This window comes from Salmo trutta, chromosome 12, assembly GCF_901001165.1.
Source record: "Salmo trutta chromosome 12, fSalTru1.1, whole genome shotgun sequence".
NCBI lineage: Eukaryota > Metazoa > Chordata > Actinopteri > Salmoniformes > Salmonidae > Salmo > Salmo trutta.
In genome coordinates this window covers 48,699,081-48,713,450 of record NC_042968.1, presented here as the reverse complement: position 1 = coordinate 48,713,450, position 14,370 = coordinate 48,699,081, and the positions used below count along the sequence as shown (strand labels likewise).

General features: G+C 43.6%; 1 protein-coding gene across 5 annotated transcripts in view; it reads right to left on the bottom strand.

The window, feature by feature from the left end:
* The window catches only part of LOC115203710 (multidrug resistance-associated protein 9), a 72,453-nt gene that overhangs the window by 33,472 nt on the left and 24,611 nt on the right, over window positions 1-14,370 (bottom strand). For all 5 annotated transcript variants that reach the window (XM_029768628.1, XM_029768630.1, XM_029768631.1 and 2 more), the window contains 7 exons: window positions 7,870-8,018; window positions 7,474-7,581; window positions 6,727-7,023; window positions 4,608-4,679; window positions 4,277-4,401; window positions 1,654-1,726; window positions 401-604 (listed from right to left, as the gene is read on the bottom strand). In XM_029768628.1, the coding sequence (XP_029624488.1) occupies window positions 401-604; window positions 1,654-1,726; window positions 4,277-4,401; window positions 4,608-4,679; window positions 6,727-7,023; window positions 7,474-7,581; window positions 7,870-8,018 (1,028 nt within the window). The remainder of the gene's footprint in view (window positions 1-400; window positions 605-1,653; window positions 1,727-4,276; window positions 4,402-4,607; window positions 4,680-6,726; window positions 7,024-7,473; window positions 7,582-7,869; window positions 8,019-14,370) is intronic.

Here is a 14,370-nt window from a genome sequence, read left to right as displayed (position 1 = left end):
TCCCATTTCTTATTCCCTCCTATATTTCCCCGAGAATCCTTCCAGACAGAAACTCTTAAAAAAATCTGTGAACTCTAGAAAAGGTTTTTGCAACCCTAGTTCCTGAACACACCATGAACATACCCAGAGGGAGAAGACTACAAGGCCTTTAAATTATATACGACAAAGACGCAATGAAACGAGTGAGATAATCAAGGGGAAAAAACTGGACATATTTCAGTGTTCAACCAAACTGTATATTCCTAAACGAGTGAGATAATCAAGGGGGAAAAACTGGACATATTTCAGTGTTCAACCAAACTGTATATTCCTAAACGAGTGAGATAATCAAGGGGAAAAAACTGGACATATTTCAGGGTACAACCAACCTTTAAGCTCGTAACCAGCAGTAACTTCCTACCTGTAGTTGATGAGTGACCAGGATAATACTCTTCCCTTTCAGGGTCTTCTTGATACAGTCCTCGAAGATGTGCTTCCCTACGTGGGCGTCCACCGCAGACAGAGGGTCGTCCAGCAGGATGATGTCTTTGTTGGAGTAGACGGCTCTGGCCAGACTGACCCTCTGCTTCTGACCACCAGACAGGTTCAGGCCTCGCTCACCTATCTGGAGAACCAGCAGAACAACCCAGTCAGTACAGAACCAGCAGAACAACCCAGTCAGTACAGAACAGGTTCAGGCCTCGCTCACCTATCTGGAGAACCAGCAGTACAACCCAGTCAGTAGAGAACCAGCAGAACAACCCAGTCAGTACAGAACCAGCAATACAACCCAGTCAGTACAGAACAGGTTCAGGCCTCGCTCACCTATCTACATAACCAGCAGAACAACCCAGTCAGTACAGAACCAGCAGAACAACCCAGTCAGTACAGAATAGGTTCAGGCCTCGCTCACCTATCTATAAAACCAGCAGAACAACCCAGTCAGTACAGAACCAGCAATACAACCCAGTCAGTACAGAACCAGCAGTACAACCCAGTCAGTACAGAACAGGTTCAGACATCACTCACCTATCATCTATCTACAGAGAAAACCCAGTCGGTAGAATCCAGGTTTGGGCCCTGTTCATCTATCTACAGAGAAAACCCAGTCGGTAGTGTCCAGGTTTGGGCCCTGTTCATCTATCTACAGAGAAAACCCAGTCGGTAGTGTCCAGGTTCGGGCCCTGTTCATCTATCTACAGAGAAAACCCAGTCGGTAGTGTCCAGGTTCGGGCCCTGTTCATCTACAGAGAAAACCCAGTCGGTAGTGTCCAGGTTCGGGCCCTGTTCATCTATCTACAGAGAAAACCCAGTCGGTAGTGTCCAGGTTCGGGCCCTGTTCATCTATCTACAGAGAAAACCCAGTCGGTAGTGTCCAGGTTCGGGCCCTGTTCATCTATCTACAGAGAAAACCCAGTCGGTAGCATCCAAGGTTTGGGCCCTGTTCATCTATCTACAGAGAAAACCCAGTCGGTAGTGTCCAGGTTTGGGCCCTGTTCATCTACAGAGAAAACCCAGTCGGTAGTGTCCAGGTTTGGGCCCTGTTCATCTATCTACAGAGAAAACCCAGTCAGTAGCGTCCAGGTTCGGGCCCTGTTATTTGAAAGTCATAAGACATTCTGAGCTCTAGCATCAAATGAACGACTCAGAACCTGGATATATGTGAGCCCTTACCTCAGTTTGGTCCCCATAAGGAAGAATAGCCAGATCTGGTATCAGGCTACAGGCACTGATGACTTTGTCATACCTTTACGAAAGACAAAAAAATTGGCAATAATAATGAAGACACTTAATTCAGGAGAACAACATGGATAATCAGGGATTCATTCAGGAGAACAACATGGGTTATCAGGGATTCATTCTGGAGAACAACATGGGTTATCAGGGATTCATTCTGGAGAACAACATGGGTTATCAGGGATTCATTCTGGAGAACAACATGGGTTATCAGGGATTCATTCTGGAGAACAACATGGGTTATCAGGGATTCATTCAGGAGAACAACATGGGTTATCAGGGATTCATTCAGGAGAACAACATGGGTTATCAGGGATTCATTCAGGAGAACAACATGGGTTATCAGGGATTCATTCAGGAGAACAACATGGGTTATCAGGGATTCATTCTGGAGAACAACATGGGTTATCAGGGATTCATTCAGGAGAACAACATGGGTTATCAGGGATTCATTCAGGAGAACAACATGGGTTATCAGGGATTCATTCAGGAGAACAACATGGGTTATCAGGGATTCATTCAGGAGAACTACATGGGTTATCAGGTATTCATTCAGGAGAACAACATGGGTTATCAGGGATTCATTCTGGAGAACAACATGGGTTATCAGGGATTCATTCTGGAGAACAACATGGGTTATCAGGGATTCATTCTGGAGAACAACATGGGTTATCAGGGATTCATTCAGTAGAACTACATGGGTTATCAGGGATTAATTCATTCAGGAGAACAACATGGGTTATCAGGGATTCATTCAGGAGAACAACATGGGTTATCAGGGATTCATTCAGGAGAACAACATGGGTTATCAGGGATTCATTCAGGAGAACAACTTGGGTTATCAGGGATTCATTCAGGAGAACAACATGGGTTATCAGGGATTCATTCAGGAGAACAACATGGGTTATCAGGGATTCATTCAGGAGAACAACATGGGTTATCAGGGATTCATTCAGGAGAACAACATGGGTTATCAGGGATTCATTCAGGAGAACAACATGGGTTATCAGGGATTCATTCAGGAGAACAACATGGGTTATCAGGGATTCATTCAGGAGAACAACATGGGTTATCAGGGATTCATTCAGGAGAACTACATGGGTTATCAGGTATTCATTCAGGAGAACAACATGGGTTATCAGGGATTCATTCTGGAGAACAACATGGGTTATCAGGGATTCATTCTGGAGAACAACATGGGTTATCAGGGATTCATTCTGGAGAACAACATGGGTTATCAGGGATTCATTCAGTAGAACTACATGGGTTATCAGGGATTAATTCATTCAGGAGAACAACATGGGTTATCAGGGATTCATTCAGGAGAACAACATGGGTTATCATGGATTCATCCAGGAGAACAACATGGGTTATCAGGGATTCATTCAGGAGAACAACATGGGTTATCAGGGATTCATTCTGGAGAACAACATGGGTTATCAGGGATTCATTCAGGAGAACTACATGGGTTAAAATACTAAAACAGCTGATAATCCTGTAGAATTGCTGAGGTGCAGTGACCTGGATAGTGTACTATCTACCTAGATGTACTACAATAGGACATACAGTATGTATCTGGCCAGGGATAGGCTGGGCTGGATCAGGCTCCATGGGGTAAACCGAGGACAGACTTCCTCTAGAGTTACTGATTGGCATCTGCTCTATTCCTGACACGAGCTCTGCCAATCGTTCACCTGATGACATAACACACACATGGTCATGTGGTAGTCCGAAGCAGAACAGATCCAGCCACTCTACCTACCATAAACCACTGTCACCAAGAGATCCTGCTGCAGGGAAGCTTGTTAAAGGAGGGAGTTTGTTAGACCAATGAAAATATCCTTAGATGACCCCAACATCGTTATTGTCATGGAACCCTCTCTACTCTGGGTGAACCCAGGCACAGATTCTGTACATAATGTATTGATATTCAGGAGTCAAGGAGAACAGAATATAGTAACATTACCTGGCAGGTAAAGTAAAGGAGAACAGAACATAGTAACATTACCTGGCCAGGTAAAGTAAAGGAGAACAGAACATAGTAACATTACCTGGCAGGTAAAGTAAAGGAGAACAGACCATAGTAACATTACCTGACCAGGTAAAGTAAAGGAGAACAGAACATAGTAACATTACCTGGCAGGTAAAGTAAAGGAGAACAGAACATAGTAACATTACCTGGCAGGTAAAGTAAAGGAGAACAGACCATAGTAACATTACCTGACCAGGTAAAGTAAAGGAGAACAGAACATAGTAACATTACCTGGCCAGGTAAAGTAAAGGAGAACAGAACATAGTAACATTACCTGGCAGGTAAAGTAAAGGAGAACAGACCATAGTAACATTACCTGGCCAGGTAAAGTAAAGGAGAACAGAACATAGTAACATTACCTGGCAGGTAAAGTAAAGGAGAACAGACCATAGTAACATTACCTGGCAGGTAAAGTAAAGGAGAACAGACCATAATAACATTACCTGGCAGGTAAAGTAAAGGAGAACAGACCATAGTAACATTACCTGGCCAGGTAAAGTAAAGGAGAACAGACCATAATAACATTACCTGGTCTGGTTGAAGGGTTCCCCCATCAAGATATTATCTTGGACCGTACCGTGGAAGATCCATGCCTGCTGGGAAACGTAGGCAAACGCTCCGTCTGCTGTGACTGAACCATGCTGCAGGTGCATCTGGGATGGGGAACATATCGTACATCACGCCATGCAACACAAAACATGATTTAATACCGTTTTTGGAAGAATCTTCGGATGAGACAATTTGTTTTACGATGTCTGATAATTTTCAGTCATTGTGATGCGTTTATTCTACGTCGTATGTATTGTTTGTATATTTGAACATTTAAGTGATAAATGGTAACAAACACTTTCAAGCAAACCTGTTCTAAGATGCTCGATATCAGCGATGTCTTCCCGCTTCCCACGTTGCCACAGATACCAAGCAGGTTTCCCTAAAAAGTCAAACAGTCATCAGTAATCAATCACATGACTCTGACCCCTGCTAATCCCATCTAACTCTGACCCCTGCTAATCCCATCTAACTCTGACCCCTGCTAATCCCATTTAACTCTGACCCCTGCTAATCCCATCTAACTCTGACCCCTGCTAACCCCATCTAACTCTGACCCCTGCTAATCCCATCTAACTCTGACCCCTGCTAATCCCATCTAACTCTGACCCCTGCTAATCCTATCTAACTCTGACCCCTGCTAATCCCATCTAACTCTGACCCCTGTTAATCCCATCTAACTCTGACCCCTGCTAATCTCATCTAACTCAGACCCCTGTTAATCCCATCTAACTCTGACCCCTGCTAATCCCATCTAACTCTGACCCCTGCTTACCGCATTTAACTCTGACCCCTGCTAATCCCATCTAAATCTGACCCCTGCTAATCCCGTCTAACTCTGACCCCTGCTAATCCCATCTAACTCTGACCCCTGCTAATCCCATCTAACTCTGACCCCTGCTAATCCCATCTAACTCTGACCCCTGCTAATCCCATCTAACTCTGACCCCTGGTAATCCCATCTAACTCTGACCCCTGCTAATCGCATCTAACTCTGACCCCTGCTAATCCTATCTAACACTGACCCCTGCTAATTCCATCTAACTCTGACCCCGGCTAATCCCATCTAACTCTGACCCCTGCTAATCCCATCTAACTCTGACCCCTGCTTACCCCCCATCTAACTCTGACCCCTGCTAATCCCATCTAACTCTGACCCCTGCTAATCCCATCTAACTCTGACCCCTGTTTACCCCATCTAACTCTGACCCCTGCTAATCCCATCTAACTCTGACCCCTGCTAATCCCATCTAAATCTGACCCCTGCTAATCCCACCGAACTCTGACCCCTACTAATCCCATCTAACTCTGACCCCTGCTAATCCCATCTAACTCTGACCCCTGCTTATTCCATCTAACTCTGACCCCTGCTAATCCCATCTAACTCTGACCCCTGCTTATCCCATCTAACTCTGACCCCTGCTAATCCCATCTAACTCTGACCCCTGCTAATCCCTTCTAACTCTGACCCCTGCTAATCCCATCTAACTCTGACCTCTGCTAATCCCATCTAACTCTGACCCCTGCTAATCCCACCTAACTCTGACCCCTGCTTACCCCATCTAACTCTGACCCCTGCTTAACCTATTGAACTCTGACCCCTGCTTACCCCATCTAACTCTGACCCCTGCTTAACCTATTGAACTCTGACCCCTGCTTACCCCATCTAACTCTGACCCCTGCTAATCCCATCTAACTCTGACCCCTGTTTAACCTATTGAACTCTGACCCCTGCTAATCCCATCTAACTCCAGATATCTTTGGTAACTTTCCCAGATTTCCCAGATATCCTGATTATTCCCTCATGATTCTGGGAATCTTCCAACTGGGACGAATGAAAAAACTGAGTATTTTGGAAGATTGACTGAAATGTTGCTACCCTAAACCCAAGCTAACCTAGACCATACTCACCCCAGCTAAACCAATCAGAAACCCTATCTAAACCAGACCCTATCTAACCCAATCAAAAGCCCTATCGAACCCAATCAAAAGCCCTATCTAACCCAATCAACAGCCCTATCTAACCCAGTCCCTATCTAACCCAATCAACAGCCCTATCTAACCCAATCAACAGCCCTATCTAACCCAATCAACAGCCCTATCTAACCCAATCAAAAGCCCTATCTAACCCAGACCCAGACCCTACTCACCCTATCTAACCCAATCAACAGCCCTATCTAACCCAATCAACAGCCCTATCTAACCCAGTCCCTATCTAACCCAATCAAAAGCCCTATCTAACCCAGACCCTATCTAACCCAATCAAAAGCCCTATCTAACCCAATCTAACCCAATCAGAAGCCCTATCTAAACCAATCCCTATCTAACCCAGACCCTATCTAACCCAGTCCCTATCTAACCCAGACCCTATCTAACCCAGACCATATCTAACCCAGTCCCTATCTAACCCAGTCCCTACCAGCACCTACCTTAGGCAGGTTAAAGGAGATGTTTCTCAGGGTGGGCTTGGCCTCGTTCCGGCCCGGTGTGTGAGTCCCGTTCTGGCCCGGTGTGTGAGTCCCGTTCTGGCCCTGTGTGTGAGGCCCGTTCCGGCCCTGTGGTTCCACCTTCCCTCTCTTCAGAGAGGCTGTAGTGTCTGGTACCGTAGTGGTTGTCTGTCCTTCAGGCCTGGTCCAGGTGAATGTAGCCTTCTCCATGACCAGGGCCGAGGTGGATCCATGTCTCTGGACCAGGTACGACTCTGGGTTCTGAGTCATTAGCAGTTTCTACACACACACACAGAGTGGACACGCACACACACATACATACACAATCCCCCCACACACAGAGTGGACACGCACACACACATACATACACAACCCCCCCACACACACACAGAGTGGACACGCACACACACACACACACACACACACACATACATACTCACACAACCCCCCCCCACACACAAGCAGGCACACACACACACGCAGGCACACACACACACACACACACACAGGCCAACACACACACATACACAAATAATCACAAATGTAAACATGAACATTTCCACACATACAAAGTATACAAACCCAAACGCAGTAAAACACACAGAGCTTATCTTCATGTTACAAAGAGACCGATAACAGACATGCTACGACACATGAGCTTCATGATATACAGGAAGTGGATGAAGTTGATGATTGACAGTGTTTTAAAGGAGAGGAGAGGAGTCTCACCTTTAGCCGGGCTAGCGATACTTGTCCCTCAGCTATGGCTTTCACAGAGAACGGCAGCAAACCCAGGGAGAACCGCATGGAGTTAAAGATGGAGATTATGGTAAAAGCCTGGTAAAAACAAGATGGCGAGGATGGTAACAGCCTCGTAAAAACAATTATTAGGACTAGGTATTAGGACTAGGTATTAGGACTAGGTATTAGGACTAGGTATTAGGTCTAGGTATTAGGACTAGGTATTAGGAATAGGTATTAGGACTAGGTATTAGGACTAGGTATTAGGACTAGGTATTAGGACTAGGTATTAGGACTAAGTATTAGGAATAGGTATTAGGAATAGGTATTAGGACTGGGTATTAGGAATAGGTATTAGGAATAGGTATTAGGAATACTACTTACTTCGGCGGAGCCGAGGGGCAGGCCCAGCAGGGTGTGGACTACGAAGGTGAGGATGGTTGCCAGGGTGGGGATGATGGTTGTGATGGAGGAGTTGATACTCTGGGTGTAGCCAGCCAACTCCAGAAGCTGCTTCTCCTTCTTCCTGATGTCTGATTGGGGAAACACACGACAGCAGATATGGGATGTGTCCCAAATGGATCCCTATTCCCTTTATATGGCACTATATCCAAACACACTGTATCTGTACACACTGTACACAACGCTCTAATAAAAGATTTATACCAAACGTTCTAGAACTCTAATAATATACTAGTATGTACAGTGACTACAGAACTCTAATAATATACTAGTATGTACAGTGACTATAGAACTCTAATAATATACTAATAATATACTAGTATGTACAGTGACTACAGAACTCTAATAATATACTAATAATATACTAGTATGTACAGTGACTATAGAACTCTAATAATATACTAATAATATACTAGTATGTACAGTGACTATAGAACTCTAATAATATACTAGTGTGTACAGTGACTACAGAACTCTAATAATATACTAGTATGTACAGTGACTATAGAACTCTAATAATATACTAATAATATACTAGTATGTACAGTGACTATAGAACTCTAATAATATACTAGTATGTACAGTGACTATAGAACTCTAATAATATACTAGTATGTACAGTGACTATAGAACTCTAATAATATACTAGTATGTACAGTGACTATAAAACTCTAATAATATACTAATATACTAGTATGTACAGTGACTATAGAACTCTAATAATATACTAGTATGTACAGTGACTATAGAACTCTAATAATATACTAATAATATACTAGTGTGTACAGTGACTACAGAACTCTAATAATATACTAGTATGTACAGTGACTACAGAACTCTAATAATATACTAATAATATACTAGTATGTACAGTGACTACAGAACTCTAATAATATACTAATAATATACTAGTATGTACAGTGACTATAGAACTCTAATAATATACTAGTGTGTACAGTGACTATAGAACTCTAATAATATACTAGTATGTACAGTGACTATAGAACTCTAATAATATACTAGTATGTACAGTGACTATAGAACTCTAATAATATACTAGTGTGTACAGTGACTATAGAACTCTAATAATATACTAGTAATATGCTAGTGTGTACAGTGACTATAGAACTCTAATAATATACTAGTATGTACAGTGACTATAGAACTCTAATAATATACTAGTATGTACAGTGACTACAGAACTCTAATAATATACTAATAATATACTAGTATGTACAGTGACTATAGAACTCTAATAATATACTAGTATGTACAGTGACTATAGAACTCTAATAATATGCTAGTATGTACAGTGACTATAGAACTCTAATAATATACTAATAATATACTAGTATGTACAGTGACTATAGAACTCTAATAATATACTAGTGTGTACAGTGACTATAGAACTCTAATAATATACTAGTATGTACAGTGACTACAGAACTCTAATAATATACTAATAATATACTAGTATGTACAGTGACTATAGAAAGTCTACACACCCTTGAACTTTTTTCAAAATTTTCTGCCTTAAATTTACATCTAGAAATCCCTACTCCACATTTTAAAATGGAAATAAAATTGTCTTTACCCAACAGAGTGGAAGCACCTTTGGCAGCCATTAAAGCTGTGAATCATTTCAAATAAGATTCTACCAACTTTGCACAGCTCTTAGGGTGACATATATCCATTGTTTTTGTCAAAATTGTTCAAGCGCATTACATTTGGTTGGGAATCATTGATGGACAGCAATAATCAAACCTTGTCTGATTTTCATGTGAGTGTACTTCACTTGACTGAGACTAGAACCAGTCAACAACACTCAACACCCTTTGCAAAGCCATTGTTGTGTGTCTTTGGCATTTAAATGTGTGTCAATGTCTTGCTGAAAAATAAAACTATCTTTTTACCTGGGCTTTGCTCTTTTTCATATTTATTTTGATCCTGACAAACTCCCCAGTCCATGCCGATGACAAGCATGCCCATAACCTGATGCTGCCACCACAATAGTTGAAAATAGAGAGGGTTTCACTCTGTTGTGTTGTATCGGGTTTGATCCGACCCTGTAGTTTTTAATTTAGGCCAAAAAGTTCATTTATTGGCCGTGTTGTCTTGTAGTATTATTTAACAGTCTTGTTGCAAACAGAATGGATGATTTGGAGTGGATTTTATAACACAGGCTATTTTTTGTTTCACTTTGTTATACAAGCCAGTAACATGCAGTGAATGCACTGTTGTTGATCACTCTGTATTTTTAAGTATTGTGGCGGCAGCATCATGTTATGGGTATGCTTGTCAACGGCAGGGACTGGGGAGTTTGTCAGGATCCCCCCCAAAAATATGAAAAGGAGCAAAGCCCAGGTAAAAAGTTCGAAGAAAACCTACCTCGGTCTTCTGAAAACTTGACCATGAGATAGGGTTATAATTTCTCTGCGGGACAATTACACAACATGTTTAAGCCAAATACACACCAGAATGGCTTTCCAATAGGTGTTGCGTGTTCCTGAGTGGTCTAGTCTCAGTCCTGACTGAAATCCTCCTAAAAAATACACCACAGAGACAAGGTTTAAATATCGCTGTCCATCAATGATTCCCAACCAAACATACTGAGCTTGAACAATTATGACAAAAAACAATGGATATATGTCACCCTAAGAGTTGTGCAAAGTTGGTAGAATCTTATTCCAAATTATTCACAGCTGGAGACTTATGGTTCTTCTACCAAGTATTAACTCAGAGGGGGGGGGGTGGAGACTTATGGTGCTGTAACCAAGTATTAACTCAGGGGGGTGGAGACTTATGGTGCTGTAACCAAGTATTACCTCAGGGGGGTGGGGGGGGGGTGGAGACTTATGGTGCTTCCACCAAGTATTAACTCAGGGGGGGTGGGGGGGTGGAGACTAATGGTGCTTCCACCAAGTATTAACTCAGGGGGGGGGGTGGAGACTTATGGTGCATCCACCAAGTATTAACTCAGGGGGGGGGGGTGGAGACTTATGGTGCTGTAACCAAGTATTAACTCAGGAGGGGGTGGAGACTAATGGTCCTTCCACCAAGTATTAACTCAGGAGGGGGGGGGGGTGGAGACTTATGGTGCTGTAACCAAGTATTAACTCAGGAGGGGGTGGAGACTTATGGTGCTGTAACCAAGTATTAACTCAGGGGGGGGGGGGGTGGAGACTTATGGCCCTGCAGTGCCTGGCTCCACTCCTACTCCCCAGGCGCTCTCTTTTGATGACTTCTGTAACCGTAATAGCCTTGGTTTCATGCATGTTAACATTAGAAGCCTCCTCCCTAAGTTTGTTTTATTCACTGCTTTAGCACACTCTGCCAACCCGGATGTCCTAGCTGTGTCTGAATCTTGGCTTAGGAAGTCCACCAAAAACTGTGAAATCATCATCCCTAACTACAACGTTTTCAGACAAGATAGAATAACCAAAGGGGGCGGTGTTGCAATCTACTGCAGAGATAGCCTGCAGAGTTCTGTCCTGCTATCCAGGTCTGTACCCAAACAATTTGAACTTCTACTTCTAAAAATCCATCTCTCCAAAAACAAGTCTCTCACCGTTGCCGCCTGCTATAGACCCCCCTCGGCCCCTAGCTGTGCTCTGGACACCATATGTGAACTGATTGCCCCCCATCTATCTTCAGAGCTCGTGCTACTAGGCGACCTAAACTGGGACATGCTTAACACCCCAGCCATTCTACAATCCAAGCTTGATGCCCTCAATCTCACACAAATTATTAATGAACCCACCAGGTACAACCCCAAAGCCGCAAACTCTGGCACCCTCATAGATATCATCCTAACCAATGTGCCCTCTAATTACACCTCTGCTGTTTTCAACCAAGATCTCAGCGATCACTGCCTCATTGCCTGCACCCGTAATGGGTCAGCGGTCAAACGACCTCCACTCATCACTGTCAAACGCTCCCTGAAACATTTCAACGAGCAAGCCTTTCTAATCGACCTGGCCCTGGTATCCTGGAAGGATATTGACCTCATCCCGTCAGTAGAGGATGCCTGGTTATATTTTAAAAATGCCTTCCTCTCCATCTTAAATAAGCATACCCCTTTCAAGAAATTTAGAACCAGGAACAGATATAGCCCTTGGTTCTCCCCAAACCTGACTGCCCTTAACCAACACAAAAATATCCTGTGGCGTTCTGCATTAGCATCGAACTGCCCCCGCGATATGCAACTTTTTAGGGAAGTTAGAAACCAATACACACAGGCAGTTAGAAACGCCAAGGCTAGCTTTTTCAAACAAAAATTTGCTTCGTGCAACTCCAACTCTAAAAAGTTCTGGGACATTGTAAAGTCCATGGAGAATAAGAACACCTCCACCCAACTGCCCACTGCACTGAGGATAGGAAACTCTGTCACCACCGATAAGCCCACTATAATTGAGAATTTCAATAAGCATTTTTCTACGGCTGGCCATGCTTTCCACCTAACTACCCCTACTGCATTCAACAGCACTGCACCCCCCACAGCTACTCGCCCAAACCTCCCCCATTTCTCCTTCTCCCAAATCCATTCAGCTGATGTTCTGAAAGAGCTGCAAAATCTGGACCCCTACAAATCAGCTGGGCTTGACAATCTGGACCCTTTCTTTCTAAAATTATCTGCCGAAATTATTGCAACCCCTATTACTAGCCTGTTCAACCTCTCTTTCGTGTCGTCTGAGATTCCCATAGATTGGAAAGCAGCTGCTGTCATCCCCCTCTTCAAAGGAGGTGACACTCTTGACCCAAATTGCTACAGACCTATATCCATCCTAACCTGCCTTTCTAAGGTCTTCGAAAGCCAAGTCAACAAACAGATTACCGACTATTTTGAATCCCACCGCACCCTCTCCGCTATGCAATCTGGTTTCAGAGCTGGTCATGGGTGCACCTCAGCCACGCTCAAGGTCCTAAACGACATCGTAACCGCCATCGATAAGAAACAATACTGTGCTGCCGTATTCATTGACCTGGCCAAAGCTTTTGACTCTGTTAATCACCACATCCTCATCGGCAGACTTAGTAGCCTTGGTTTCTCAAACGATTGCGTCGCCTGGTTCACCAACTACTTCTCTGACAGAGTTCAGTGTGTCAAATCGGAGGGCCTACTGTCTGGACCTCTGGCAGTCTCTATGGGGGTACCACAGGGTTCAATTCTTGGGCCAACTCTTTTCTCTGTATACATAAATGATGTCGCTCTTGCTGCTGGTGAATCTCTGATCCACCTCTACGCAGACGACACCATTCTGTATACTTCTGGCCCTTCTTTGGACACTGTGTTAACAACCCTCCAGACGAGCTTCAATGCCATTCAACTCTCCTTCCGTGGCCTCCAACTGCTCCTAAACACAAGTAAAACTAAATGCATGCTCTTCAACCGATCGCTGCCTGCACCTGCCCGCCCATCCAGCATAACTTCTCTGGACGGTTCTAACTTAGAATTTGTGGACAACTACAAATACCTAGGTGTCTGGTTAGACTGTAAACTCTCCTTCCAGACTCACATCAATCATCTCCAATCCAAAGTGAAATCTAGAATTGGCTTCCTATTTCGCAACAAAGCATCCTTCACTCATGCTGCCAAACATACCCTCGTAAAACTGACCATCCTACCAATCCTCGACTTCGGCGATGTCATTTACAAAATAGCCTCCAATACCCTACTCAACAAGCTGGATGCAGTCTATCACAGTGCCATCCGTTTTGTCACCAAAGCCCCATATACAACCCACCACTGCGATCTGTATGCTCTCGTTGGCTGGCCTTCACTTCATAATCGTCGCCAAACACATTGGCTCCAGGTCATCTACAAGACCCTGCTAGGTAAAGTCCCCCCTTATCTCCGCTCACTGGTCACCATAGCAGCACCCACCTGTAGCACGCGCTCCAGCAGGTATATCTCTCTGGTCACCCCTAAAGCCAACTCCTCCTTTGGTCGTCTCTCCTTCCAGTTCTCTGCTGCCAATGACTGGAACGAACTACAAAAATCTCTGAAATTGGAAACACTTATCTCCCTCACTAGCTTTAAGCAACAGCTGTCAGAGCAGCTCACAGATCACTGCACCTGTACATAGCCCATCTATAATTTAACCCAAACTACTACCTCTTCCCCTACTGTATTTATTTATTTTATTTATTTTGCTCCTTTGCACCATATTATTTATATTTGAACTTTGAACTTTCTTCAAACTACAAATCTACCATTCCAGTGTTTTTCTTGCTATACTTTATTTACTTCGCCACCATGGCATTTTTTTGCCTTTACCTCCCTTATCTCACATCATTTGTTCACATTGTATATAGTCTTATTTTTTTTTCTACTGTATTATTGACTGTATGTTGTTTACTCCATGTGTAACTCTGTGTTGTTGTATGTTGTCGAACTGCTTTGCTTTATCTTGGCCAGGTCGC